Below are 27,927 nucleotides of genomic sequence, written 5' to 3' on the forward strand. Positions count from 1 at the left end.
TATCTTTGTTATTGGTACCAGTGTGCTGATCTTCTCATCCTGTCAACACAACCTTCAATATGTTTTTGATCCCCTTTTGTCACTTATCATTTTCTTTTTTCTAACATAGATCAAGGTTAGAGAGGGGAAGGATCTCGGCTTAACCACAACTGCCGAAGTGATGCAGGCGATGCTGGGCCGATCTCCACATAGACGCTTAGTCCAGGTAACAATAATCACAATCATAATGTAGTGCAGCAGTATATCGCTTTTTATATTATCACAGTGCAGGAGTTCTATTGGTTGCTGAATTTTAAAACTGTACTTTAAGGCAGGAACATTCAGTAAAGATGGTGAATTGTTCCCAGAAGTATAGTGACAGTCGTCCTGTTTAATTTATTTAATCTGTTATGTGGGATTAGTTGAGCCTGCCTGTTAAAGTCCTGTCCAACAAATATCAATCGATAGTAAATATAATTAAAGTAAACTGGGCAGGCTCAAGGAAATCCTACAATCTTTGTTTTTTGGGGAATTTTTCTCTTGTCCTGCTGTGCATACCCAGTGATTGATAGCAGTGTAGGGTATGTTTTGCATGCAGTTTATGGTAAATTTTAACAACTGTTTGGATCAAGTTTGACTCGATTAGCACAATCTTTGAACGCCTGTGGAATCACATTGAAATTCTGAAAGTAATCTTCCCCAAAAAATGAACAATCCTTGTAAGCAAATCAATATTTACTATACTAACATGCATTCCACCAGTAGAGCTTATTAGTCAAGCATTTTCTTGTCAGACATGTAGTTTTAAGTAGAGAAATAACTGCATGAAAAGTACATGCAATCGTTTTTGTCAAGTTCCATTGGAAATGTAAAGATGATGATGATACTAATGGAGTCCTGGTGGTACGCATCCCAAAAACAAACACTTTCTTAATGATGTTGCTTAAAGACTGAATTAAGGAAACATTTCTTGAAATGAAAAATGAAAAGAGTCATCAGAAAGACAATTTGTCGTCCCATTTTAATCACAGTTTTGATCATATATTCACCCTATCACTAAAAGCAGGAGGCTTTTGAGGTGTCTAATTCAGAGGAAGAGGAGGATGAGGAGGACGAGAGTTGTTGCTCGTCATCCTCTGACACACTAACATGCAGTATTCCAGAGGTAAATCTGAGAAATGATTACATCACGTCAGGGGAGCATGTGTCTGGGTGCCTCTGTCTTCTGGGTTTCATTCCAAAATGTAACATTCAATGCTGTAAAAAGTGCTATCAGTCAAACCTACACGTTATTGGCAGAATTTACAACCTCAAAACCACAACATTTAGCACATATTAATTCTAGGCATTTTGGACTGAAACTCGATATTTCTTGGGCTACTTTTACTTGGATTTTTCCATGTTTATTTATATTTTGATTCACTTATTTTCAGCTTTAATACTGCTTCTTTCTCCTGTGGTGTGGAAGGAGCGAGCCGGCGTTTGCATGCTGATATAAAGCTGTGTGAGGCAGGTCATTGCGTTTCCTGATAAATCTACTCTGGCCCTGTCACAAGCAGCTGCTTGAAATATGCTGCTCCTCTGAAACCTTTCCTTTCATTTGCACACCTAGAAAGAGATTGGCACTTATATATGCATGCGTGCATGGATTGAGTTTGCATTTGAATATTTGTGCAACCAATGTGTTAGGACCTGGAGGAGACACTCAACCTGTCAGATGTGCAAAGCGAGGATATGGCTGAAATTAGGCCGATGTCAGATGTTGAGGTAAATACCATTTCATTTTGTAGATGTATTTGTTTAAAAGCATTTGCTGCATTTCTTATAGAAAGCTAGACTTCAATAGTGTAGTCTTTTTGGTATCAATGTGCTGATTTCTACATGTTCAAAGTTAGCATTGTAATTTACAAAATGCAAGATAGAAATAATTTAAAGAGGCCATTGCTGTTATTATTGCATTAAATATTATGAGGTCCAGTTCTTATCAGTAAAATCTTCCATGTATCTTTTAGGAACTGCAGAGTTCGCCTCATCAGATTTCCTCTGAAGTGGAGACGTATTCAAAAGGTTCTGAAACCAGACTCTTCACTACGGAGCCTGGCTTTGATACCAGCTTTGGATCTAAAAATGTTGAAAGTGGATTAATAACACTGGATTCTACTGGCAACGTATTCAGTCCTAAAACTGTGACCACTGAGTCACTAAACACTGCAGCCATCCCAGCAGCTGAAGACCAGTTTAACACTGCTGCTACAAACCAGAACCATGACTCGTCAAAACATGAAACTTTGCACACTGACCCTTCTGCAAAGTCCCCTCAGGCAGCTGCTGCAGTGGAAGACACAAGACTGATTCCTTCAAGACCTATAACGCCGTTTACTTCCAAAAGAGCATCAGATGAGTTCATAGAGGAGGAGGTTGAAGATCGGTCTGTGTCCACAGGTCCACATTCAGATCTGGTAAGTGTCTGAGAATGAAAAAGATGCCATTCAAAATGACCAACTTTGACTATAAATATTCGCTTTTTTAAAAAAAATAAAAAATTGAATATTTACCAGTCAGTGACATCAAATTAATAGAAGGACAAAGCTTGATTGAGTAAATGTTTGAAGTTAAATTGACTCTGACTCAAACCCTCAACATAAATTGTGTCACATGTGAAAATTGCACTTCACTTATTTTGTCAATTTTTTCCTGGTAATGACTTGTATGAACAGGAGGCTTTAACTGGACTGAAAGCGCCAAGTGAAGTCAGTGTCAGTAGCAGTAGATTGATGGAAGAATCCCAGCAACCACAGACGTTTTCTGAGGTGCCCATCAGGTAAAAAGCTGATAAAAGGGAAAAGAAGAAGTCCTGGTCATACTAAATTATGAGTTTTGCTACTCTTGTGTACATAAAATACCAGAATCATGCACATTTGTTTGCTTCTTAGCTTGGCTGAAAGCAAAGAGGACGACAGGGAGTCCCAAAGGTGGAGTCGACTTCACTCCCAGATCTCTAAAAAACTGATCACTTTGACAAAAGCTAAAGAGGAGCATCAAAGCCTGATGAGTGCAGGAGATGGAGGAAACGGTGAAAAGGTGGGAAAATACAGAAGAGTAATGAGGTGTTTGTCTTAATTGCAGGGGCTGATTTAGATTTTTTCAAAAAGGCTGAGTTTTGGGAGGATGTAGACGAGGGATGAAATAGCTTGTCAATGATAGAGGCAAATTATTTGTATGATGTGGATGCTAGGATACCAAGTCACCGATCGCATCTGTTACCAGGGCAACAGTTGACTCAACCCTTTGAATGTGCTGACAGTCTTTCTACTTTCATATCTATTGTGTTGCCAGTTCTACATAATAAAAAGCACCAGTAGCTGCAATCTTTAAAAAAAGTATGATATTATTAGTTTGAATTTTTATGTGTGCGTGCGAGAAAGTGCTAAAAGCAGCATCTGTCAGTTGAATATGAACAGATGAAGTAGTCGTTTAAACTCTGTGCGCCCTGCCTAATTGTAACCTCCACGCAGTCGTTCTCTTTGTCTCCACCTACTGTTAAACTAATGAGTGCAATTTTGTGTTTTTGTTTAGGTTCCAGAAAAGGAGTCGATGTCAACTGGATCTGCTTCTGCAGTTCTACAGCGAACACATGAATCCATCAACATGCTAAGACAAATAGTATGTGTAGTAGAATCAGAGGTTACATCTGCTTACACATTAGTAACAAATAAGTCATAAAATAAATGAAACAATTCAACAAAAATAACCCAAACCATTGTATGAGGAATTACAAGGGTAGCTATTAGTACTGTACAGTCACGTAAAAATTAGGATTACATCTGAACCAAAATAGCCACTGAGTAAAAATATGCTTTTAACTTGGATTTAAAGCTGGAAATGACATTTAGGAGCTTCCACTAAGAAAGCTCTAAGTGCCGGTCTAGATCCTTGGGGGTATCATATATAACAAACCAAAGAAAGCAACATCCGATCAATTTGCAGCTTGAAGGTTTCTGTGTCATTGATCTTTCTCAGAATTAGTTTCTGGTTTGAGCATGCATGACTGAATTACTCCAATATATCAACTCGCCTTTGTGTGTGTGAGAGTGATAGAAAGTGATTCTGAGTGATAGTGATGATCGTCTTTAATATTTCCCAGGTGAGGGCTACAGGCGGGTCTGCAGGTGAGAAGAAGGAGCTATATGAGGCAGTTCGGAGAGTCCTCTTCTGTCTGGACTCTCTGACTGACCTGCTGTTGACTCCTGGTGGTGCTGGTGAAGCTGATTCTCAGCTGAGGCTGCTGCAGCAAGAGGTGACTCACCATAATGCTACACAACTCACACATACATTTTGTTGGCTTTCCATTGAATCTACTGTATTAAGAAGAAAAAAAAATCATATGCAGGCAAAGTTATAAGAAAGGGGGGAATTTTTCTGTTTCATTCGTCTAAACAAGAATAGAGTTAAATATCTCTATTACTATTATCTATTAGCTTTTCTTTCTTTAGCTGTGGATTTCCACTTTCTCACTCTTCTGTTTTTGCCTTTTCTGTTTGTCTACATTCCTGTGCAGTGTGTATCAGCTGAGCTGGAGACTCTGGCTGAGCTGTTGAGTAAAGTAGCGTCACAGACCGGGCCTGCACTTTCAAAGGACGAGCCAGATGCTCACAGCTGTCTGAGCTGCCTTCAGGATTGTCTTCATACTGTCCAGCTGGTCTTTAACTCCCCCCACCATCCACTCACTGAACATCCAGGCACCAAGAGCCAACAGAAGGTTTGAAATAAATAATAAATTATGTCAACAAACATAGTATACATATATATATTCTATTATGTCACTAAGAAACAAGTGGCTCTGTGATTTACTGAAGTTGCACATTTCTGCTGATATGCTGAAGCCACTAAATGTATCACTAAAATGTAGATTACTAGGGAACCAAAAAAAAAAAAAAACAGTTTTGAGGGCTGATATACACCTTTAAGTATGGATATTATCTTAATTCTGTGGCTGTAAATATTTTCTAAAAAATATGATAATATAGCTTCTGGATGTACTATAGAGATGCTAAATGCCAATGTAATCATTTGTATCCTGTACACCTGGCTCCTACATCGTCTGAAGCAAAAGGTTTCCCTAAGTAACACACAGAAATACAGTTTACACTTTATACTTTATACTTTGAATTTAGTGCACTGGAAATATTGTATTAAATATTATCCATTACACATTTGCAATATACTTGTAGGTACTTTACAGATGTAGATTTTACACATAGTCACTTATTAAAATATGGTGATCGAATAACAGCATACAAAGTTATTCAAACCAGGTCCAATATTAAACTTGCTGCTTATGTGCTACATTAGTTTAGTAAAGGTCAGGTAAAAGTAATTAAAAAATAACAAGGATACTTCTGTGACCACTGCTTAGAACCAACACAGTACGTTTTCCTCACATAGGAGCTCTTCTCCAGCCACCTTCTGGAGGACTTTGATCTGGGACAGAGTGAGATCTTCCCCAGTCTGAAGGATGCTCCGGTGTTAGAGGTAACCACTGCCGCACGGCTTTATGTGTGTTAAACATGTTTACATTCTAACAATAGTACATCACAAGGAAAGGCTTCATTTAAAAGACATTGTAGGCCATTTTTTTCCACACTGTCAAATTAGATTTTGGTGACACATGCAAAGTGAAGCAAAAATGAATATTTAACCCTCTGAACACTGAGCAGTTTCTGGGCATTTTTTTGCTCTCGTCACGTTTTTTTCTCCATGCACAACTCATGGCTAAAAGGAAAGAAAGTGTTTTGTTCACTGTATAAAAATTAGAATGCCATAAAACAGTAAAAAAAAGAAGAAACAAAAGTTGAATTTCTTTGAATACTTGTGCAAAAAAGGAAAAAAAAACTAAACTGAATCAGCATGTACAAAGAGGTGCCCACATGTGTTACCAATGCTGGAAAAAATGATGAGTCTACATGCCAGAAATATTTGACCACTTACATTTTTACAACTTCTATAAACTTTTATTTTCTCACACCACTCTGCGCATCAACTCTAGACAGATATATTACCATGCCCAACATGTCTTCCAACATCTTGCAAATATGTTTTATTTCTCTCTCAGTCTCTCGTGTCTTCTCCTGTCTGCTCTGTTTAAACACAACCTGCACTTCACCTGAGAAATGGTAGAATTTTGGTCATGTGACTGAGTCAGTCATGGCTTCTCAGTTGTACCAAGGAGCGCTGGATTTCCATTTTATTTATTTTTTATTTTTACAGAATCTTTTTCTACACATTGTTTATTTTTTGGAATTTAAAAAAAAAATACAATGTGTAGAATAAACTGAATTTGATGAAATATCGCAATTTAGAAATGAGATTTGCTGAATCTTCCTGATAGAACAAAACATTTACACATGATTAAATTGAGGATTGTTGAACATTTAAGCAAAATTGAGCATTTGACGACGTTTATGATTTTGTTGATTTTTTTGAAAAGATGTCTTGGGATTCAGATAGTTGAGATGGATGCCATAATTAATGGATAACATTTCAGTTTTCCTTTGAAAGTAGGACTAATGGGATGACTACACTCTTATCGGACCGTTGTAGTTGCGACTTATACAGGATCTGTGTTTTTAAAGTTAATCGTATTCTCCTTAAGCTCTGTGCTGCTCCTGTACATCTCTGCAGTGTGTGGTGGGCAGACATCTGAGAGAGAGTCCAGGGGAAAAAGCCAAGCTGCAACATGCTTCTCGGTCCTTGCTTCAGGGGATAGCTCGCCTCCTGGAATTGGGTGAAGAATGCATAACAGAAAGACCGATGAGCCAGGTTCACAACTGCAGTAAACTTCAAACCACTCTCTGCAGACACAAGGTATCTCACTGTGCTTTCAACAAGTTCTTTAACACATAGATGAAGATCAGATTTAAGTCAGGTACAGTACTTTACCAAGAGTGCGAAGGAAAGTTCTGATGGTTTTCAAAGACACAGTCAGCACTAAACCAACTCAAAACAACAAACAAATACAAAAAGAAGAACTAAGTAAAACCCAGTTTGTTGCAAAATGTATTTACTTCATATACATTTGCTTTACTCTTATTATAAATCTGGTCTTTTGGTCATGCAGAAACTCCTTCAGGTCCTCAGGTCCCGGTTGGCATATGTCCAGCATCTATTCCAACATGAGCCAGAAGCACTCAGGTGTCAAGAGGATGAATGGGTACAGCTGGAAGTCAGGGCCAAAGCACTGCAGCAACAGGCTCTGGAACAGGAGGTGGCTTCTCAAAGGAGGCTCCAGGTTTGTAGCGCACATTTGCTGAAGGCCATATGAATTCATACATACACAAATGTGCATTTTATTTTGTAATGCCTTGAAAAATGCCTGGACTGGAGTGCTCACAGATCAGATGTTAAAACAGATGTATCGCTTTATGGTTGGCTGTGCTGCAGGAGCGGACCCGCTGGGAGGGTAGCTGCGGTCGACTGGGACGGGTGCTGGATGAGCGTGAAGCCTTCATCAGCAGCGCGGCACCAGAGGGAGATGACGATGAGGAGATGGTGCAGCACAGACTGGATGCCTGCCAGGTACATCCTGTCACACTTAACACAATTTGTTCTCACTTCTTTTCTTAGTTTGTGTTGTTTCCTTTCTCATTCCTCCTCCTTAACCTGATGTATTCTACGGGATATAGACCAGTACAAATTCGCTCAGGTTTGCTGATACGCAGGAGTTTGGATGCATTAAGTTTTATTAAATAAATGTTTTTATTTCTACAGTCATCAGTTATAGTAATATAACACGTGTCCTCCTTTTATAATTATTTTTAGTTCCTCTTCTACTAAGATTCCTGTTACTGATTTCCCGTATTTCCCAGAATGCCTCCTACAAACTACAAAGACCATACTTGGACGATATGTTGCATAAGTGTCATGATTAGATGAAGACTTGTTTCCAGATGACAGTTGCACTAAATCAAAACTTGACCTGCTGTACTTGCAATTCATTAATCTGTTGAGGCGTTTGTGCCTCTTTTGAACTAGATTCATGGGATTGTTCGATGTTTAGGGAAAAGAAGAAACACCCTCACCAAATTTTGAAAATTTTGCATTGATGTTAAAATATTTTTCTTCTTGAAATATTCTTAAAATACATCATAGTTACACTGGAAATGTTCAAAATGATCATTAAGAAAAAAGAAAATCTTAAATAATAAATGTGACTTTAGAAATTAATGGTCTCATGCCAGCAGCCTAGTATTAGTATGTGTTTCTCTGTCAGGCATAGAAATGTAGAAACATGTCTTCTTTTAGGTCACTTCTTTTAAACTCTCTTTGCTTTTTTAGTTTTTATACTTTATTAGGTGGTATGAATCGAACTGGATTAGACAAAGATTTGTGTGTAGAGACAGAGAAAGCTGTTACTATAGCAGATAATGAGCTGGTTTTACTGACTGGGGGATACATTTGTTGTTTTTCTTTTCCTGTATTATCTTTCTTCTTATTTCTTCCTCATGGTTATAACTTTGCAGGTATTCTCTGCACTTGCTTTTCATTTCTCTGTGATCCACTTTAAAAGCGATTTAACACTTTTCAGACAGATGTGTTTAAACTCTCTGAACTCCAAAACATACCAGCAGGTTTTAAAGGCATGTTGTCTTTAAAAATGCCAAATTACATCATTTATCACTGCCAGAAACTAAAAACAGAAAGAATTGTCAGATAGTTATTTTATTTTACAAGTCTCATTTAATTTTTAAAAGAAAAAGAAATTGAAAAAATAAATACAAATAAAATAAAATTCTGTGCTTTTCATCTCACCAGAAAAGCCACGACTGACTCGGTTGTAACTAACAGTCACATAACAAAAAAATCACAGGCTGTGTTTCCACGGAGTAGATAGGAGACAAAACAAGTATGGAAAAAAATAAAAATGTAAGTAGTTAAATATTCTTGCATGTAGACCTACCTCTTTTGTCAATATTGGGAACACCTGTTGACACTTGGAAAGATGTTGTAGATGGTAATTCCGGTTTGTTTGTATTTTTGTATTTTGTACTATTCTTTGTAAAGTAAACAATCAAACACATTCAACTTTAATTTTTCACGATTTATAGAATTCTAACTGTGTCATACTGCAAAAGCCATTTTAGCTCTCTGTACTTCCAGCCATGTGTGTGCTGTTTCCACAGAGGTGCAGGACTTTAGATTGCAGTGAAAAATTAACCCACAGTGAGTTAAAAAAAGTGACAGCAGCAATAGAAACCCCAGAAACTACTTGGGGTTCAGAGGGTTAACTCACCGTCTTCTGCATATTTAGCCCATCCTGTCTTTTCAAACGTTGCCGTGAAAGCTGCCTGTCAAGAGAATCTGGGAAAATGTGCATAAGTACTGATAAGTCTTGTTGTCATTCAGCAAACGCTGGTCCAGCTGGATGAGAGCAGAACTGGTTTAGGACGGCTGCTGGACGAGGGGAAGGTGCTGCAGGCAGAGCCAGGGTTTGCTGCCTGCGTCAGTCAGGCAGGAGGCGCTCTGGAGCTGCGATGGAGGAGTGTCTACAGGCGGACAGAACAAGAGATCCAGCGCTGCAGAGACATTCAGGACACTCGAGCCAGGTGGGCCAGGCTCGGAAATACTAACTTGTTTCATCTATTAAAGAAAACGTAGCTTTTCTATCAATATTATCTCGAAGCAGTTTTAATTATTGCCTGAGCAGGATTACAGATGTTACTGCCTGGAACAACCATATTAGCAATTTTGTTTATAGAGTCAATGTAGAAATAAATGATAAAGTTTCTCTTCTTTACAGAGCCAGGCCCATTAAAAGACTGTTAAACAGAACTGAATGCTGATTCCCAACCTGCCAGTCTTAATACATGTCCTTTTAAGATTATTTGTACAGTCTTTAGTCTTGCATTAAGTATGTAAGATTATGTACAGTACAGACATATTCCTGTGATTATAGAGTCACCTAATGGCCTCTTGTCATTTGTTTTAATTGCACAGGTCATTTGTGTTTTCTTTCATTTATGAATTTTGTGTCACAAGTTTCATCTCATCATCTGCTTGTTTCCTCGCAGTTTTTTTCTTCCAGGAGAATTATAGAGGTTGCAAAAGGAAAGTATTAGCGAGAAATCTGGCAGTGTTTTTAAATAGTAATTCAAAAGATTCATCAGACACATAACTTTGAAGCTGATTTAGCAGAAGAGCAACCCTAAATCCATCAAAAGTGTGAAATCTAAAAAGATGAATATGTGAATGACTCGTGATCTTACCACAGGCTGAAGAGCACATTTGGAGGATTCTGCTTTATCAAATGTTTAATCATGCCCAGAAACGCTCTCTGTGGTTTAGTCAGTCAATCTGAGTGAAAAGACTTTGTTTACACTTAGAATGTGACAGCTGAAAAACAGACATGGGAAATTAATTCCTAAATGATTTCCTTATGAGATTCCCTAGTTTACAGCAATGACTTCATTCAACAATCTGTTGTTCAGTAATCCCAGTATATCACCTCTGGTGAAAATCTAGTTTTTTTTAGCTTGTTAATGTGTCCATACAGTGTTTGTTAAATGCCAGAAGACATATCAGGTGAAATAAGCAGTCAACACTATGACTGAGCATTTCTTCTTCTTTGAAGTTGCACTGATCATGATCTTAAAAACACAGATTCAGACTTTCAGGGTTTCATAGATAACAAACGTGAGGAAACAATCCTGTCAACTTGCAGGGTGGAACTTTTTGTAGCGCTATTCTTCTTCAGAATAGTTTTTCTTCTCATGCATGTGTGGCTGAATCATTAAATTATTACAATTTGCAATTGTGTAGCATAGAGTAGTTGCAGTGTTTGAGCAGAGTCATAGGTAAGCTGGTGTGCTGAGCTGCAGTGGGTGGTGTAGATAGAGACGGGACATAGAGCCATTGTAGAGGAATCAGCAGTGTAAAATTACATCGAGGTTGCTCTAAGGCAGGAAGGCATTATCTACATGGATATTAATATGAAACGTTTGGGTTTTTAGAGGTTAAACCATCAACCAGAAAGAGACTTTAAATGTGTACGAGCATGAAATCAGAACAGAACACACATGTCACTCATCTACAGACTTCTTTACCACTATTGGACTCACGCCTGAGTCCTTACCTCACTCTGTGTGAAGGAGCAGTCATGTTCTGCCCCACTGATTGACCTGTGTGCTCTCTCATCCTCCCCATAGATTCCAGACTGACTTTGCCGCGGTCAGTGAACGGCTGCTTGGTGCCAACAAACATCTGAAGACTTTTTCAGATCAGGGAGATACCTCTGACCTGAGCCAGGAGTGCGTTAAAAGCAACCTGATCAAGCTGCTGGTAAGGCTCTACCGTCTCCTCATCAAATTGCTCGTGATCTAACAATGATAACAGACAAACAAAAAAAAAAACTGTCAAATAAAGAATTTTTTTGTTTTTTTTTTTAGTCCAAGGCATCAAATCGCAGTCTTTACTCTGTTTTAGGCCGATGTACAGTCAAAAGAGTTACTTTCTGTTGTTTTGTTTTTATGTATGTATTCGGGGTGAGATTCTGTTTGGTGCGATGGTGTTTTTATTTGTTGGTTTCATGTTTCGGTCAAACTCAAGTTATTATAATGTGAGCTATTACAATGTTGGCAGAAGATATAAAAACTAAACCGTAACTTATTCAGTAGTGTCTAACTCCCAGTCCAGATCAGAATCATATCTGCACAAAGACAACCTGTAACATGATCCTGCATAAATGAATAAAATCTGCTGACTAATGTGGTATAGTATACCACTTATAGCCTGACTACTTGTCATCAGCTTTAGTTGTGATTTGGCTAAAGAGAGTGCAAATTACAATAGCACAATATCACAGTATTAAACACTCACTGTGATGGACTTATAATGGCCTCTACTGGCCGCTGGCCCTAACTAAAGATCTATTCAGGTTGACAATGAAATTAAAACATCTCATAAAACATCCATTGGTCAGAATTGAGCTGCTTTCTAAATGTGACATTGTCCTCAGGACCTCTCCATGCAAGTGGAGGCCATGTCAGTGCTGAAGGCGTCTGTATCCAAGGATGGCACTAAGCTCCTCCACCTGCAGGAAGCTGATTGTCCTGCGCTGAGAAGTCAGCTCACCCAGCTGGAGGTCAGCTGGAACACACTGACCTCTGACCTGTCCAAGAAACGAGAGCAGCTGCAGCAGGTGAACTAAACCTACTGTTACTGCAAGACGAATCGTTCATATGATTTTCTTATGGTAAATAATGCAATGGCCTAAATAATCTCCAGCTTTTATAACATGCTAGTGGTCATGTTAGTAGGTCCGTTTCACATTTCATGTAACTGCTGTTGGTTTTCAAAAATAATTAGGCACTGAGAAATCTCCTCTGGTTAAGGGAGTGTACAGTTAAACCCTGCTGAAATTATTTCTGGGGTGGCTGAGGATAGGGAGGACTAGGAATCAACGAGAAGGTCATGTTTAATTTTTCCTCACCAGTGAATGGAACCAGGTATTTGCCACTATATTAAACATTAAACTACTTTAGCCTGGCTTATCTTGCAGAAGTTTCATTTCGATGTCTTGAAATTTGGCAGCCACCTCAGGACAAGATGAAAGGATCTTCTCTACCAAAGAAAGATTTAAGAATCTGGATATGTACAAAGGTCTGATTGTAGCCGGGCAGATGTTTAATGTATGATTATCGTTCTAGATAAATGAAATAAAGCAATTTAAGAAACTGAACACTTGGAAATCCGCTCATGTAAAGTTAAACTCCCTTTCTTTTCTCTCGGCTCATGCCCATTAGTGTCTGCTGGCAGCACATCCATCGGTGGAGCTGCTGTCAGACCTGGAGGACCGGCTAAAAAACATGGAGGCTCAGCTGACCCAGGAGAAAGAAGGAGTCCTGAAGGCCACAAATGCAGCTCAGATCGCTGAAATCCTGCAGCACTACCAGGTATTTATACCTCCTCTGCCTCTACTTTGACTTTTCTCCGTGCATCTCCTTGTAGAATCGCTGTATGTGAGAGGTTTATTTAATGTCAGAGCTTTTATTTTAAACAATCACCAGTTGTTTGGGGATAACTAGCGAAATATTTATTTCAAATTAAGTAAGCATGGATGATATTTCATCATGCACTAAAAGCACTACTACTATAATTATTAACAGTACTTAATGGTAAGAAATTTATACTTGAAAAAAGAAATTCAGTGGTAGAAGGGATCTTTTTTTTGTGCGTACAAATATAGAAAGAAACTTCTCAGCATGCTTGACTTTTTTTTAAATTTTTTTTTATAGATGTTTGAATTTCTTTGTATGAAACATTATTCCTCAGGTGTTACAGGCAGCTGTGGCCAATGGGCAGCTCCTCCTGGATTTCCTCTGCCAGCCTGGAGCTCAGACGGCGGGAGCAGACATCCAAGCCCTCCGCTCTGAACGCACAATGTTCACAGAGAAACTGGGAACCTTCAGACTGAAGTGGCAGCACTTTCAGAGGGAGCTGCAGAGCCAGGTCTTTATTTCAGCTACTAATGTTTAACAGAGAGACCTCTGCTACTCTGAATTTAAAAATGCCATTGTATCTTCATCAATGTTTAAAGTGAAGAAGACCACTTTTATGACAACAGAGGATCCAAGTGTGGCTAATAAGTAAAATATATGTAAAAGGAAGCAGAGCTGCAGACAAGAGAAAAGAAACACTCAAATCTCAAATATGTTAAAGCACCACAAATATTGGCAACTAACTGATATTCCTACTGGAACACCAAACAAACTATAATTCCCTTTATGGCAACAAGAATGGAAACCACACAAACTTAAAAGAATGTCATTTTGTAATTTTCAGGACTTTCTTGCTACGCATGAATCAACCACTGTTTGGCTTTACTTTCTCAGATTCGTGCAGCTGAGCAGATACATCATAACTGTGCAGGAAGAGAGAGACATTTGCAGCGTCTTTACGGCTGGATAGAGCGGCAGAAACAACAACTGAGTCAGTGGAAGCAGCCCACCAGCCAAACTGTGGCTCGCAAGGCTCTGCTGGAGTGGGAGGTACAGTAACAAGAAGCAAACAGAGCAGCGGGTTTTGCGCAGCATCTTCTCCTGATCTGATCTGAGGCTGCTGTTTTTTTTTTTTTCCAGGCTGTTGCGGGCAGAGTGAGGGAGGTGGCTTCAGCTGTGCACGAGCTACAAACCAGACGAGCGCATGGTGAACAGGGAGGGGAGCACCCATGTGATTCTGCCTTTTCTACCCAGGCACAGAGCAGCAGTCATGCTTGCAGGGATCTTAGTCAACAGGTAAAAGTAAATCTGTTACCGCAATCTTGACATGGAAAATTCTGTTCCAGGCAACAGGGAATTAAAGGTAGTACCGTGAGACATTATAAACAGCTTGAACAACATGGCATGTGATCATATTGTTCTTTATGCTTGCGAAGTACACAAGGGGTCACTTACAGTGAATCATCACTCAGTGCTCCAGTTCCCTCACCTCAAAGGGTTTTCATGTTTTCAAATATATTGTTGTGGTTTTATAGCTCTCACCTTCACTAGTTTGTTTCACTATCGCATCAGACTTGTTTCCAAATGCAGCCATCCAAGCTCTGATTTCCTCACGTTGCCCAGCAGACAAAGTTAGCAGCTAGCTGAGAATATACTGTAGTAATCCCTTACTTTTCTCAGGAGTTGGTAAAAAGAAGCTAAATAGAAAAACATGTTCAGGTTGTCAGAAGCACAACTGCTTGCTAGAAGCATGTAAATGTTTGAATCGCTGTATAGAATAAAGATTTAACGCCAGGCTGAGGAGAGGGTATCTGTAGTAACTGTAAACTCTTCTGTGTCTGAAAGATGTGTAAATAGTCATTTTGAAGGCTGCTCAGATGTGCCTACACTGAAGTAGGTACATTTTCTTCCCCACACACTCAGTATGTGGTTGAGGCTACCACAAAACAGTACGCAAGTTCCTGCGATGCAAAAACAGCCTGTTGAAGTTGCAAAATATTGCACTTAAGTAAAAGTTCCTTATTTGTAACCACTTTTTTCCCCCAATTTGTTTAATACAATTTATGCATAATTTATGCAAAATGTAATGCAAATATAAAGCATAATACCATTGCTCTGTAAAGTCACCACATTCGGATGTGTCCATTTTATTTGTGAAACAGATCAAGTCTTTCATATATTACTTTTAAAATCAATGACTCCTCCATTCAATGTACAAAACACAAATATCTTCTCACTAAAGTGCCTGATCAAAGCTATCTAACTACCAACCTAAGTCATTGATCGACTAGTGACACATTGATCATTTTGTTACAAGTATTCTAATGTTGCTGTATTAACATCAACCTCTACCTCAGAAATCGTCTCAACTGTCAGATAAGCTGAATTACAAATCATCATCCAGTTCTCCCTCTGGCACCTTGCAGATGGAAGCTCAGAAGCCAGTTCTTCAACAGACTGTGGATGACTGGAGCTGTTTCCACAGAAATCTAAGGGATGCTATCCTGCACACCACTAGGGTGCGCTGTGCCCTGCAGCATCAACAAGCTCCTCTGTTTTCACTAAAGCAGGCAGAAGGATACTCAGACCTCGTCCAGGTGAGCAATGATGGTCTTATCATATCATACTGCCACGTGCACATAAAGGCTTTACAGCTACATGAAGATCTAATCACATGTTGTTGTTTTTTCATTTATTTATTATCAGGATCATCACTTTAATCCAAGTAGATTGTTTCTGCTTTACCTCTTTAAGCAAGTTAATCCAATGTCTAAATGCTCAGGAAAGATGTGGGCATTCACAGATGTTAAGCTTTTCAGTCCACATACTTGGTTTTTGGGAAGTAAATATACCTCTGAGGAGGGAATATGAATGAAAGGTGATTTTCTTTACACAGCAACTCCAGGGAGAGGCTGGTAAAGGAGAAGAGCTTTGGACGGCTGTAGACAAATCCCATCAGAGTCTTGTGCAGACTGTCCATCCTGGAGCAGCACAGGCGCTGCATGATCAAATGGAAGGAGAGCAAAAACGGTCAGTGGCCTGAAATGAGCAAAATGGAATCAGTGGATCAAAGAAAAAAAGATCAAGTGACTGTCTAGTGAGAACCTGTCATTCAAATGTAATCATTTCGATTATTTTTCAAACATACAAACAGATTAAATGTTCATTAAGCACTAAGAAGGTTATTTTTTATTTAACATTTTTTAAACAAAATAATAAAAAATAAAAAGAAACGTGTAAAATAAAAAACCCACTGGACTGAATATAAACAGAGCTTCTAAAAATGAAGGTTTTGAAGAAACACTGCTTCAGATGATTGCAAGGAAACGTCTTTATAATATCTATGCGATTGAATATATTACTGCTATGATGGAAACCCGACGGGGAAATTACAGGAAAAAATAATGAAAATATTATCTGAAAGAAAGAGTAATGTGTTGTTTCCAAACTGAAGCAGCCCGTTCATGAACTTAGAGTGCACACCAAAATGTAACCGTACAATTATTTAGATTAGAAGGCCAGACTCTCTGACACTATGTCACTGTTTATCTGCCTCTATAGCAACTGCACTAAAATTTATTATGCATAATTTCATTTTTATTTTGAAAATTTAGTAAAATCACATGAGCTTAATCAAACAGCTGTAGTCTTCCTGTGTCACTAATTTTTTGTGACTTCGTCAGGTGGAACGACGTTGTGCAGGAGATAAAAGACGAGCACATGAAGGCTGGAGAGACACTTTCCCTCTGGCAGGAGTACACTCGCCTCTCCGACAGCTGCTCTGTTCACCTGCAAAACCTGCGGCATCAGTGGGAGGAGCTGTCAAGTTCTTCACTTTCACCTGAACAGGACACACATCGCTCAGTACAGGTGAGTGTGGGGCTTTTAGCAGAACGTAAATATTTAGCATGAGTGTGTTTAAAAGTCCAGTGATATCACGCTGTTATCAGCTAGTTACTGGAAATGAGCTGCTTCATACCTCATGTAGAGCTACAACATCCCGACATGAATCACTGAATGACCGTGAAACAAATACCAGGTATTAAAACTACTTGATCAGCTATTCATAAGTTATAAAATAACGTCGTTGGTGTCGTGTTGTTTGTTTAGAAATGCCATTTATTCAGTCTGAAAAAACAACCTTCAATCCTGACTGTTTTTTTGAGAGAGAAGTTATGGTGATGAATTTGTTTTTATATGGCAATATCAGACAGGATGGGTCTTCTACCTCTGTGCCATTGGTGCTGACTTGATTAACCCTTTGAACCCCAAGAAGTTTTTCCTGAACCTCTATGGAAACAGAACAACCATGGCTAGAAGTCGAGAGACAGTGTGTATCAGTATCAGTATGTACAACAATTTATTAAGTGTCCACAGATGTACTGGGCAAAAAAATGGTGGCTCTACATAATATTTTACTGCTTACATTATTAATTTGCTTCTAAGCTAATCACAGCCTGCAGTTCAAACTTATGCAGCCCAAAAATCCTTTAAAAAAATCAATTTCCTGCTCAAATATTAGGTGTAATTTTTGAGATTTTTAAAACCTGTTTGTGGATTTGGGGGTTCATAGGGCTCACACACACATATGAAAAACCCAAAGCATTTTAAGTGATTGAACTGAAAGCTTTTTCTGGAACTACTGAAGTTTATCAAGAGCCAGCAGAACCAGTTTAATAACCTGATTTTATAGACCTTGGTCTCCATGGTCACTATATGCAGTACTTTTTAGACATTCTCTGCTTGACTCATCCTGTGCCGCTGCTGGTTCAGGGAGTCCACACATTACATTCACAATTTAATTAAATGTTTTTCTCAGTGACTGGTCTCCTATTCTTGGAATGGAACAGTCAGCATGCACTTATGGGCAGAAATATCAGCGATGCTCTGCTCTCTGTTCATGCACCTGATTTCCTCTTCTCTTATGCGTAGTCTGGTATTATATGTTGTTTTGCTCATTCGTAGACAAAAGGCTTTTGGGCTCCATTCAAGTATTTTTTCCACCTCTGCCCTCTTTGTAATACTCAGGAGGGCTTATTTTGTTGGAACATATAAGTTAAAACCATTTGTGGAAAACAGGAGTTTTTCCACGAGGATAAAAAGCAGCTACAATGTTTTGATCTTTCCTTTTTAAACATGCATGAATGAAATAAGCTGAAAACTGGAAAGATGATGAAAAACAGGAAGCATTTATTCAATAAACAGTTTTTATTCCTCCATCTAACTCGCTGTTTTCTGAACCCAGAAGTTGCAGGAGGCTGCTGAAGAATTGCAGCGCAGCGTGGGAGAAGTGCTGGCGGTGTCCAAGCCTCTTATTGGACAGCTAGAACCTCTGGCTGCTAATTTGATCCAAGCAGAGACCAGGCTGCTGTCACGTGACATTCTGTTGCTGAACCAGGCCATGTCAGGGAAAAACACAAGTCTTCAGGTAAGAAAATGATATATCCTACAATTCAGTGATTGATGGAAGATGTTCTGTTCAAAAAGTTACACTAAATTCATAATGTCTCGTTCAAATTGAATGTTCAAATTTCCAAGTCCAGGCTGGTATTAAAGTGGTTGCATTTCTGTCTGTGTGCAGGAGAACTTGGACCAACAGAAACTGTTTCATACTCGACTGGAGGACCTTGAAAAGCAGACACAGAACTTGCTGCATAAACTGAAGGACACAGACTCTGTGGAGGTTAATCAGACTCATTTTTCTTCCCATAAACCAGCATCCTTAACACTGTTTTTTGCTCTCATGTTTGAATCCTTTTTGATTGTGGGTTCTTAAACTAAAAATGTGCTTTATGTTCATTGTATCCTAAATTTGTAGCAAGTTCTCCTGGAGCTCAGTGATCTGTTCCCATCACTGGTGGAGATTAAGGAGATGAGCAGCTGCATGACACTGAAGAAGCAGGAGAGGGAGAGACTGCGTGTGCTCAGCAGGGACTGGGCTGAAAGCATGACTGGTGCATCTGACATGAACAGGTGAGAAAGTTCAGTTCACGAAATAGTTGTGAAATATCAGAAACTTTATTGGCCAAGTTTGTACACGCAATCAAGGAATTTAACTCTGGTGAATCTGTATAAGAAATAAAAGAAATAAACTAGAACAATAAAAATCAATTAGAAAGAACAATAAAAATGAGAGTAAGCACTTATACCAATATAAAATAGTATTTTCAATATTTATTTACATATCTTACAGTTTAGTAACAAATGGAAGGTGTTGTGAGGTATTAAGTGTATAAATGGGCAGACATTTTGGCAACATATGTTATTTTGGCCTCGTGACTAAATTTATCATGTTATTGAAAACAAAAAATAAAAATTTGTCACTCGTCCAGTACTCAAAAGTCTATTTTTAGACTTTCTATTTTTTGTTTTTATAGTGTTTTGTCTTAAAGACTTGGAGGTGTAAAATAAAAACTGAAAATACGAAGACACTACTGCCATTCCTTTGGCACCCCTGGAAATGGTATCTCTGTGGAAATAGTAATGCTGAGGGTCTATGAGAGTTAGTGGAAATGTTAAAAAGTGATTTTAAACCAATAAATAGACTGCATGGGTTAGTGTGTTTTCATGTGTTATGCTTTGGTGCAACCCAAACTAACCAGTTGACATCAGGTGGTGAAATAAACCATTTTGTTAGTAGTTATTAGTAGTATTTTAAGCTCACACATTCTGGAGACGTGAGAATTTAGAGCACAATAAGAGACTCTGAAAGTTTAAAAAAAAAAATGTGATAGTGTTTGTATCTGTTTGCATGAGTCAAGATTCAGTGTATACATTAAAAGAAAACTGCTGCGGTCTTGAACTCTTTGCATGTGTGTGTGTTACATTGTTTTGCAGGAAGTTGCAGGCTGAACGTCAGCATTCCCAGAGCTTTCAGGAGAAGTGTAAGAACCTGACATCTATCCAGGAAAAGCTTAAGCAAGAGTCAGTGTGCAGCAAACCTGTGAGTTATTCAAGCGTCCAGGAGATGCTGGCTGTCCATCAGGTAAAACACACTTGTCACGTATTTCATTTCAGAAACATTATTGAGATTCATATCTGACAAACATAAACAACCTTTAACTTGCCTCCTTTAGTGATTGACAAATAAACTAAAGAGCTTGCATTATATCATATTACTCTGTTGACTCTACTTGAAAAGCAAAGCTGCCAGGTATTTTCACTTGGAGAATTTTCTTTGTTGAAAAGGCTTTTCCAACCCCTGCAGCTGCAGATTAGTCTGAACTCTGGATGAACAGCTCCTCTGCACGCTGCCCATGCTTTACTAGATAATAAGTATGTTGACCAGAAATGTGCCTTTAATAAGTCTTGAGCTGAATTAACCACCTCATCAGCACAAACGCTGGTTTCATATATCACTGAGATTACGGCAGCACGTTATGGAGCTTCATTCAGTGCCATTTGTGACCAGAGAGTGTTTGAACTTTTTAACTCACACTGATTTTTGCACCATAACTCTACTGGTAATGTAATTAAAATTTTCTTGCCATTTCCAGTGTAATCATGAACAAGTCTGATGAAAACATGAATGATCTATGAATCTAATGGTTTTCTTTCTCCTGCTGGTACCAATCACTCCCACAGAGGCTTCAGGCTGAAATAACTACAGGACATGAGCTTCTGCAGGGCCTGCTCTGTGACGCAGTCAAGCGTATGGAAAAAGAAACAGGAGAGAAAAGGTAAGCAATAGAAACACCTTTAGTCTTTTCATGCATGGTATTTAAACCTCAACTAAACCATATTGTTCAAAAAAAAAATCCCCAAAGATCATTGTATTTATTAATATTTGAAGAATTCATTTACAAAAACAGATAACTCCATTTTTGTAGATTTTCAGAAAACTTTTTTTGTTGTTGTTTTATCAATCAAACTGAAGTTGAGTGGATTTGACTCATTGGAAATAACATGACAAAAATAGAGATAACTTAAGTTTGATTGATATTGGCTCAGGTAGACGATGGAATAGTAGGTTTTCTGAAGGTTTGTGAAGATGGAGTTATCTGTTTTTGCAAATGAACTCTTCACATGCTACCCTGAAATATTGAGTCTTAGATCCAAAATGGTAGATGGTGGTAGAATGTCACCTGTAGAATATATTTTAAAGCATTTCATTCTACAAGAAATACTACCTTGATCAGAGATCCGTGTGGCTTTAGTCTTCAGTCTTCAGTCTCTCCGTACACAGAAACTTCCAGTTATATTTCTAACTATATTTGGAAGGTTTTCACAGAGGGGTTTGTTTATATGTCATTTGCTGCTGGATTATATTCCTAAAAAATTGTGAAAATTGTCTTTTTGTTTTTTTGTTTTTGTTTTTTCTGGTTGTTAACAGCATGAAACTAGAATTTTTAATCTGACTGAGATAATACCTCATTTGCATATTTAAATATACATTTTCAGGAAACGTATCTAAAAAAATTGTCACAGTGCGTTCTTCTCTTCTTTCATAGCAGTCACAGATTGATTAAACACTGACACACAACAAAAGGCAGTGTGTGTACATGTCCAGGGAGTTGTCTCTTTCCTTGATGCTCGGTCCTTAAACTGGATCTTTGGAGTCTTTGAAAAGCTGGGAAAGCTTTCAAAGTTTTTAGGGACTTTAAACGGGAATTTTCCTTGTCTTTCCCCAGCTGGAACTGCTGTTCATGGCTGTAAGACAGTCTTGATATCCTGCTGATTTAAAGACAATTTAGAAATTCCTTATGAATCAACTATGACAGAGTTGTTTGTGCCTGTGCCTCCTTGTTTTATTACTTTTCCAATTATGCGCTCCAATTATGCGCTCATTTTTACAATGAGCCGAATTCCAGCTGCAAAACCTTGCATCTCTATGACAACCATGTTTTCAACTCATCTCCCACTTAATTCCAAATGTATTATGTTTTTTTTTGATTAGATGCCAAGAACCAAGTTCCATTTTTTCCTCCGAATAAGCATATGAACTGAACTTCTTGTTGTGATTCTTACAGATCTGAACTCATGGCACAAGTAGCCTGTGTGAAGGAAAGCTGGTTCCACTCCATCGCTCTGGCTCGTCACAATCAAATATTAACAAAGGAACAGCTACACCAGTGGAGAATCTTCCACCGCGGCTTGAAAGTTTTGAAGAAGTTGCTGACAGATGTCGACTCTTTGCTGCCCCCCACTGGACCTTCTCTGTGCACGCTGCAACAGCTCCAGAACTGTGCGGATGATTACCAGGTCTGTGTGTATGGACAGCAGTGGAGATTACTGTATTCCTAACTTTGCCCTTCAGCCTCTGTCAATGAATGAAAATCTTATTTATTTTCCACTGGAGGAATGCTGAAATCGTGCCAAGTTTAATGTAATTATTTGAAATGCTCAACATAGACACTGTGTCTCCCCACATGTTTTTTTGAAGTGCGCAGAAGAGTCTCTGGGTCTGCACTCTCCTGTGTACACTCAGACACTGGAGGCTGGCAGACATTTGTGTGAAACCATGACAGAGCCGGAGAGTCAGAATCGACTGCAGTCAGAGCTCCAGGCCATAGAGGCGGCCTGGGAGCGAAGCTGCTCGCTGGTGGGAAGAAGAGGCCTGGTTGATAGCACTGTTCAGGTAACACTCCTTAGTTTATTATTTTCATTCTTTCTTTTAAAATCAAACACTTGATATTTAATATGTCATAATTAAATTTTTTATTTTTTTTTACATTTTAGATTTGACAAATGGCACTTAGAGGCAAGAAAATGTAAATCTCACTTCTTTGAAAAAGGTCGAAAGTTTTTTTATATAGTGCAAAAGGAGCCTAACATAAAACTTTTCAAAATAAAAAACAGTTGGTAAGAATCTAAAACTAAACTGCATCTGACACATCCTATGAATTTAGGGAACAGCAGTCAATGCACTGTTCAACATAACTTCACTCTCAACTGCCGCCAAGGGACTTTATTTCTTAAAATGTCCCAGTGTCCTCTTCTTTGTGCTTTATACACATACTGCACATAAATATCAGTAGTCCACTAATCAGCAGAATCCAGAGAAACCGCTGCAGATTCTACTTGTAGTTTTCCTTGATACAGTTTCAGCATTTCGAGGGCTATAGCTTTGAAATAACAAAATCTAAGAGAGAGCATGTGTTGTAATATTAAGAAGAGATGTGTCTGCTTTGCGTGACCCATATCCAGAACCTGATCCCACCCAAATACACAGACACTCACACACACTCACACACACACACACCACACTGGAGCTGGTGTGTTGCCCTGGCACTGAGCTTCTGCCAAGAGGGATCAAAGAGCGGCTCAAATCTCTCCATGATCCACATCCAGAGACAGCTGGTTGCCAGTGTCTGTCCTTTTCATTCCTTCACTGCAGTGCCTACTGTAAGAACAGACAAAAAAGAAAAAAAAAATTTCTATGAAAATAAATGTCAGCACAGTCTTTTGTCTGCTTATAGTGAAAGAAAAACTTGTCAGACTGTTGGGGACATACTGATTATTACTTTGACATAGTTGATATTTTGGTCCAATTCTTGTGACTTCTATTTCATCCAAGCTGTGGTGGAGGACTTTGTCTGGTCAGAGTTTTGGACGGTCTTCCCTGCTCCATGAGCTGTGGTAATTATGAATGTGTTGGTGACCAAAGAGGTCAGGGAAAGTTGTGTTAACCCCTTTAACCTCAACAGGAAAAGGGAAATCCATCTGAGCAGCATGTCAAAGATCACACATGAAGTAACGTAACACACAAAGTCGAACTGACACCAAGAGACTAAGTTGATCACCGTATTGTATGAACATCTCTGTTGTTTAGTTTCATTTGCATAGTTTGTTCATTCACAAAGACCTTACAGTAAGAAATGGTCTACTGTGGATTTTGAGAAGTATTTAGAGTCATTGACTGTTGTAGAAGCAATCCTGTTTTCATCTTCAGCTTTTTGGACAGTGTGATGTTAACTTCCAGAATTTGCTGCTAGAGTCGTGACTTGATAATCCGACCCTTAACAATCCGAAAACCTTGCTATCCGACAGGTTTTCAGGAAAAACAAACAGAACCCATGAAAAATAGCCTTAATATACTGACAGCCTTGGATTCTGACTCCGACATGACATTTTACATCACAAATGTATTATCTGACTTAACAATCTGACCGATTGGCTACGTTCAGACTGCAGGACTTAATGCTCAAAATGGATTTTTTGCAAATTCGTTCACATTTCTAATTAAATGCGACTTGTATGTGATCTTCTGTGTGAACTTCATATGACCCAAAAGTATCCTGCATGCGCAGAAGAGGACACAACAACGTCACACACAGAAAACGTGCTCAGTGTTTGTGGAAGTAAGCATGGATGGTAATGGTGGAGCATATCTTGCCCACCACTCCCCCGCCACTGTCGCCAATGGTGGAAACAGAAGTGTGACCACTAGCTTAACCGGTATCAGCAGCCAAATACTGCCTGTGCGCTCCAGCCACTTCCACCCCAGTGGTGCGCTCCGACGGGTCTGAATTGGCCGGAATGTGCACAATTGCCCCGGTCAATTAGGTGTGAAATCCAGCGATGCATAGTGTTCTAACAATACGCTAGTTATTATAACAACTATAAACAATAAATATTAACAACAAATTACTCTTCAAGCAAGCTCTCCTTGTATCTTGACCTCCATCTTGACAATCCGACAGCCTTGCTATCCGACATAAAAGAAGGTTTCACATTTAGTGTCGCATTATTGAGTCACGACTGTATTTAATTGAATGCATTTGTCATTCTACCAGTGAAATGTTTCCCATGCCACTGGCTTGCTTAACAGTTGGAGAGGTGTCGTTTTCACTCAATTCTGCATATTTTTCCTCAAAAATGTACCCCACTGCAGTCAAAATTTTTCATTTTACCTTCATCAGTCCACAGAACTAGCTGGATCAATGCCTTCTGGGCGACTGTGGCTCAGGTGTCAGAGCAGGTTGTTCACTAATCAAAAGATTGACGTCTCAATCCCCGTCCCCTGCACATGTTTCCAGTGTCCTTGGGCAAGACACTGAACCCCATGTTGCTCCCAATGATTGGCAAGCACCTTATATGGCAGCTCTGTCACCATCGGTGTGTGAATGAGAAACACATTGTGAAGAGCTCTGAGTACCACGAGGGTAGAAAGGTGTTGTATAAGTGCAGAGTATTTACCATACTGGGTCAGAATTTTGTAGTGAGGATGCAGAAAGGGGTTTTTTCTAATTGCTCTTCCGTTAAGTCGTTTTCAGTGAAATGAAGAATGTAGTTTGCCTCTGTAGCAATCCTAGATATAGTTCTTCAGGAAGGTTTACTGTTCTTCATTACGAACTGAACTGAGGGCAAGACAGCAGCTAAAAACGCTTAATCCTGCATAGGTTTGAGGAGTCAGTATTTGTAAAGCTTTGAAATTTACATCACTGTCCCTTTCCTAACGATGACTGTAAACAAGCTAATTAAGGTCCAAGACTGTGGTAAAAGTTATCTAGGACCTCAGACCTCTTAGGGTTCCCAAACCTTTGCCATGTTCTCTTTTCCCTTGTGCACTCTAAAATTGTACAAAACTAAAATGATGCTCTAATCCTGCGTAAGATGCTGGAAAGACTGTTTCATCTTTAACTTTATGCCTTTTGGAGCTCAGTTCATCTTCTTCTCACTTCACTATTCACAGGACGAAATCTTGTTCAAACTTTTGCATACCACTGTATGTTGAAAAAATGAACAGCGTCTACACTTTGGTCTTTTATCTAATTTACAGATAAATTAACAAAAAAAACCTGTCATGACTTACCACTGTGTTTACTTTAGTTGTCCTTGTTTGTTTGATGTAATTCCATGATTGTTCGCATGCAGATCCCAAACAATGTTATTGTTAGATTATTCTCCTCATATCTCCATTTTCTGTGTGCTGCTGCCTGGTTAGATGTGGTCTGAGTGTCAGGATGGAATAACCAACATCATGTCGGAACTTGATGAGCTGAAGCTGAAGCAACCACCGTCTGAAGGACCAGAGGACTCTGAGGAAGAGACACTTATTCAGGTGATTTAAATAAATGAAAGTTTTTACATGACTTTGCATGAAATAAATACACAGGGCTAGATAAAAACTGTCATCAATAATAAATAAAACCCGGTCATGTGTATTTTTCTCAACTCCTTTACTCATTGGCGGGAAAATAAATTTCATCACTTACTTTTTTAAGAACTTGGATCAACTTGTGCCTCACTAAAAGACTATTGACAATAAAATGATCCATGTGTCGGTGATACATTTGTGGATTTGATTCTGCCGAACAACATTAACAATATTAACACAGATGTTACAATGGTGAGTAGTTAATTTATTTATTTTAAATGCTTTAAGCCTCAAGAAGTTTAAAGAATAAGATGTCATTTTCCATGCTGATTTTTTTGTTGAGTCTATATTTTGCTTTTCAAATAATCAGACGGCACAAAACTACCAGCTGTCTCAAATAACTCTTTGTTTTTAACAGAACTTTATTAACCAAAACTTTTCTGCAAAGGACCAAAAATTTCTACAAAAATTATTTCTCAGAGTCAATTCGGATTTTGCTGGAAAACAGGCAGTGAGGGTCACTGACAGTGTTAATTGTGTGACTGTACCAGTAACAATTGACCTTTTGAAGAGACATTGTCATTGTACAGTATGTATGACATTGACACAGGATGTTGCTGCATGATTTCCAATAAAGCCGGACTCACAGTACAGGAGCTCTGTTTCACCCATCCTGACAATCGGAGGAGAAATTTTGTCTGGGATCTTGGTTTGGTCCATTATTAATATGATTTGATAATGTGAGGGTTTGCAAATCCGGCCTTAAACCACTGGGGCTGCCACTAAAAATATCAAACATGTTTGATATTTACAAATTCAGACTAGCGCTGTTAGGATTAACACTAGCAGCCACAGCCTGGGACACAGCTGCCAGGCAACGCTGAACATTCAGCCCTTTGAGACACACTAGCTTCAGGTATATTCTCACCTCTTGTTGTCACTGAGTAATCCCCTATTTGCTGCATCTTCCCAACCATTTCCCACATTTAGCCTCTCTTTTAGACTCTTTTAGACTCCTTCTTTAGTTTTTTTCTCCTCCACATTCTCCATTCTGTTTACATCTGCTTCCCCATGAGATCACGTGAGGCAGTGCTGTGCTCCCTGACTGCTGCCTCTGCCTTGATAATCTTAATATTGTTTCTAATCCTGTAGTGTGTGCATATCTGAGATTACAGAGAAGAATATCAGCAAAGTTTCTCCTTATGTACAGGGTGAAGCCCGATTTTTACACCTGTTAGGACTCCTGTTGTGTGAGCCCGGCTTAACTCATCCCCGAGAGTGTGATAGAAAAGACCCTAACTGGTCAGCTCTTCTGAAAAGTGGCCAAAGTTTCCCCACCCCTCAACTCCATCAGTAGCTACCCCCCATCCCACCAGAGAGCCTCTGAGTTTACCCCCCTTTCCCTTATTTAATACCCCCATGCTTTCACTCCCCTCCCCCTTTCCACCCCTTCAACCCTCCCCCTGTCCCGCTGTCCCGTCCACAGCGCTTTAATCTGGACGGTCAGAGCGAACGGGAACAAGAAGGAGGTAGAGAAGCGTGTACGCACTACTTGTACGTGGCTGTCTGACTTTGTGCTGAGGTGTGCATGCATGTGTGTGTTATGCAGGAGACCGAGCTCTCTCTGCAGCGACTGGCCGGTGGATTGAGGGAACTGGCCACCATGAAGACGGACCTGTCCCAGTATGTCGCGGCCAGTGACTCGGCTCTACTGGAGCAGCAGCTGGAGCAACTCCACACTCAGTGGGAAGAGCTGTGTATGAAGGTGAGAACTGACTAAAATCTCTCTGTGCAAATAGAAAAAGGCCACAAGATGAAGCAGAGGAGGAGAGACATTGTAGATGTGACAGGTGGGAAGGGGTGGTGGGAAAGGGAAGGAGGGAAAAGTTGCTACCAGCGGTTTCTTGGCGGTGACCA

The 27,927-nt window shown here is 39.2% G+C and overlaps 2 protein-coding genes across 2 annotated transcripts in view; both read left to right on the forward strand.

The window, feature by feature from the left end:
* Nucleotides 1–109: 109 nt before the first annotated feature.
* On the forward strand, nt 110–2,450 carry LOC103368812 (uncharacterized; the record flags this gene model as incomplete). Its single annotated transcript, XM_008297301.1, has 4 exons — nt 110–205; nt 1,046–1,144; nt 1,669–1,746; nt 1,992–2,450. Coding segments are annotated over 4 exons (732 nt in total), but the record flags the coding sequence as incomplete, so codon positions are not given.
* LOC103368807 (nesprin-2-like) overlaps nt 2,429–27,927 on the forward strand; it is a 47,792-nt gene continuing 22,293 nt past the window's right edge. The window contains exons 1-29 of the mRNA XM_008297297.1: nt 2,429–2,438; nt 2,697–2,800; nt 2,913–3,060; nt 3,556–3,642; nt 4,124–4,276; nt 4,538–4,738; nt 5,425–5,511; nt 6,661–6,843; nt 7,097–7,267; nt 7,420–7,554; nt 9,382–9,581; nt 11,181–11,313; nt 11,990–12,172; nt 12,777–12,926; nt 13,306–13,482; nt 13,866–14,021; nt 14,112–14,267; nt 15,398–15,568; nt 15,868–16,001; nt 16,655–16,841; nt 18,217–18,399; nt 18,553–18,654; nt 18,790–18,944; nt 19,809–19,956; nt 20,556–20,650; nt 21,941–22,172; nt 22,354–22,548; nt 25,858–25,974; nt 27,620–27,775. Coding sequence (XP_008295519.1) covers nt 2,754–2,800; nt 2,913–3,060; nt 3,556–3,642; nt 4,124–4,276; nt 4,538–4,738; nt 5,425–5,511; nt 6,661–6,843; nt 7,097–7,267; nt 7,420–7,554; nt 9,382–9,581; nt 11,181–11,313; nt 11,990–12,172; nt 12,777–12,926; nt 13,306–13,482; nt 13,866–14,021; nt 14,112–14,267; nt 15,398–15,568; nt 15,868–16,001; nt 16,655–16,841; nt 18,217–18,399; nt 18,553–18,654; nt 18,790–18,944; nt 19,809–19,956; nt 20,556–20,650; nt 21,941–22,172; nt 22,354–22,548; nt 25,858–25,974; nt 27,620–27,775 — 4,242 coding nt within the window. The 5' untranslated portion in view covers nt 2,429–2,438; nt 2,697–2,753. The remainder of the gene's footprint in view (nt 2,439–2,696; nt 2,801–2,912; nt 3,061–3,555; nt 3,643–4,123; nt 4,277–4,537; nt 4,739–5,424; nt 5,512–6,660; nt 6,844–7,096; nt 7,268–7,419; nt 7,555–9,381; nt 9,582–11,180; nt 11,314–11,989; nt 12,173–12,776; nt 12,927–13,305; nt 13,483–13,865; nt 14,022–14,111; nt 14,268–15,397; nt 15,569–15,867; nt 16,002–16,654; nt 16,842–18,216; nt 18,400–18,552; nt 18,655–18,789; nt 18,945–19,808; nt 19,957–20,555; nt 20,651–21,940; nt 22,173–22,353; nt 22,549–25,857; nt 25,975–27,619; nt 27,776–27,927) is intronic.

This window comes from Stegastes partitus, unplaced genomic scaffold (assembly GCF_000690725.1).
Source record: "Stegastes partitus isolate 25-593 unplaced genomic scaffold, Stegastes_partitus-1.0.2 Scaffold1207, whole genome shotgun sequence".
NCBI lineage: Eukaryota > Metazoa > Chordata > Actinopteri > Pomacentridae > Stegastes > Stegastes partitus.